Raw genomic sequence first — 2,217 nt, forward strand, 5'->3', positions numbered from 1 at the left:
GAGGGTTGCACCGTCCCACAAGAGGGGGATGGTGTTGCGACGACGGCGGCCATTCGTGATCGCCTGAAAGTAAGCCGTTTTCGCGTCACCCTTCAAAACCCACATCTGGGCACCACGGATGCGCGAATAGGCCTCTTCGTCGGTGTATATGACGGAGAGCTGATCTTCTAAGTCATAGCGGGAAAGCCACTCATCGGGAGAGAGTCCCACTGCATCCGCACGCAAGTCGAGCGCCTGAATGACGGTTAACAGGGCCTTTTGCGATCATGGAGGTCCCGACCCAACTTAGCGCCCCACCCCTTCATGAACCGCCGGCCACGCTTGGCACAGAAGTGCCATGAATCAATGGCCGAGGGGGGACGGGGGTGAGGGTGAGCGCGGGCCTCCACGAACCCGGTTTGGGATAGCCAGAAGGTCTCAAACCGAAACCGTGGGGTGATTGGCGAGCGCTCATCGGTGGAGGAAAGAAGAAGCGGGACATGGTTGTCGCCATTTTTAAGAGATTACACCTGGACGGAGGGAGTAGAAGAGTAAATCGATGTCATGCGTGTGTGCAATAAATTAGGAAGAGTTAATTCGAAAGAGATCAAATGCAATGGTTTGTCGCCATTTTTAAGAGATTACATCTCTACAAGCATTGATTTCTTGCAATAACCAAAGTCTCGAAATTGTCGTTGTCATGTTTAAGTATATCATTAATTATATCTTGGTCTCGTTGATTTTGAAGGGGCAGGACATGCGTGTGGCAGAACATTGAATTTGGGTTGTTGGACTTGTTGGTGACAGACCACGGAAGCCAAATGGACTCTTCAATACGACTAAACGCATTAGATCGTAGGGCGCTGGTAGTCTTGTTTACACTAAATTTAATGGCTTTAAAAGAATTACAACTGACGCTTTTATAAGCACTAAATATAAATTATATAGATTTAATATAGATTTTAGATTAATTAGGAACAAAAATGAGTCACCCGCAAAAAAAAAGGAACAGAAATGTGTGGGCAAAACGAGAGCCGTGAGATTGAAATTGGATGGCTGGTATCCCTGCTACAGCGCCCCTGCCGTGCGTTACAACGTGAGTGCAGAGGACACGGAGATAGCGTGGCGCCGCCGCCACCGTCGCCAACGGCTCCCTCGCAAACTTGGCTGGCTGGCAACAGGGAGAGTAATCGCCAAGGAAGACAACCGCCACAGGATCAAATATATAGGCATATATAGCAACGCAGGTCGCAGGCAGGGGAGCAACATACGTAGTACACAACTTGTTCAGGATCGTCTTCTCCAACTCCGGCGCCGGCGGGTACGTACGTATCTCTTCCTACTCACCCCGCTCCTCCTCCTCCTCCTTGTACATGCATGCATATACTCTCCGATAAATCCGAGGACCATTGGAGCGAGAGGCCGGGGTCCTCGGCTGCTCGCTGACGAACACATAGATCGGCTGGTATTCTGGGCGGGCAGAGAGAGTGCCAAGCTGTTGCAGATCGAGTTGGACTTCAAGCGAATCTGATATGTGGTAGTTTATTCAGTTTGGGTTTAGAAAAAAAAACCTAATCACTTTCATGATCATTAATCTGATGGACATGTGGTAATTTATCTACTTTTTCTTTGTTATGACATTTTTACTCCGTGTAGCGAGTGCCCCAAATCATTCAGTTCCATGCAAGTTTTTGCTATGACATTCAGTTTCAAAAATCAGTGTGTTCATTTTATTTTATTTTTGGTTTTTTTGCTGCGAAAACAAAATAAGTCTGTTCATTGAATGTGCAGAATTATTTCCAGATTTATAACTTGAAAAATCAAATCTCAATCGATGATGAAGAAATCAGTGTGCTCATTGATCACGTTTATCTATAATTAATTAATTCCAGCAACCTGAAAAATCATATCTCAATTGATGATGAAGAAATAACTGTGTTCATTGATCATGCATGTGTATCCAGAATAAATTCCAACCTCTCAACTGATTGATGCCTGCAGGTGGTTGAAGGCCCTCTTTCTGAACCCAAGTGCGTGCTCTCCATCAAACAAGGCCTCAAGATGTTCGTCGTAGAAGACAAGGGCAGTGCCATTGCTCTCATGTGTGCTGCCCTCCTCTTCCTGGGCACATGGCCAGCATTGCTCACCCTCTTGGAGCGCAGAGGCCGGCTACCGCAGCACACGTACCTTGATTACTCGATCACGAACCTCCTCGCCGCGGTCCTCATTGCACTCACC

The 2,217-nt window shown here is 47.2% G+C and overlaps 1 protein-coding gene across 1 annotated transcript in view; it reads left to right on the forward strand.

The window, feature by feature from the left end:
• The first annotated feature begins 345 nt into the window (after window positions 1-345).
• The window catches only part of LOC123114597 (uncharacterized), an 11,386-nt gene continuing 9,514 nt past the window's right edge, over window positions 346-2,217 (forward strand). Inside the window, exons 1-3 of the mRNA XM_044536088.1 lie at window positions 346-365; window positions 1,054-1,300; window positions 1,981-2,208. Of these exons, the coding sequence (XP_044392023.1) occupies window positions 346-365; window positions 1,054-1,300; window positions 1,981-2,208 (495 nt within the window). The remainder of the gene's footprint in view (window positions 366-1,053; window positions 1,301-1,980; window positions 2,209-2,217) is intronic.

This window comes from Triticum aestivum, chromosome 5B (genome assembly GCF_018294505.1).
Source record: "Triticum aestivum cultivar Chinese Spring chromosome 5B, IWGSC CS RefSeq v2.1, whole genome shotgun sequence".
NCBI lineage: Eukaryota > Viridiplantae > Streptophyta > Magnoliopsida > Poales > Poaceae > Triticum > Triticum aestivum.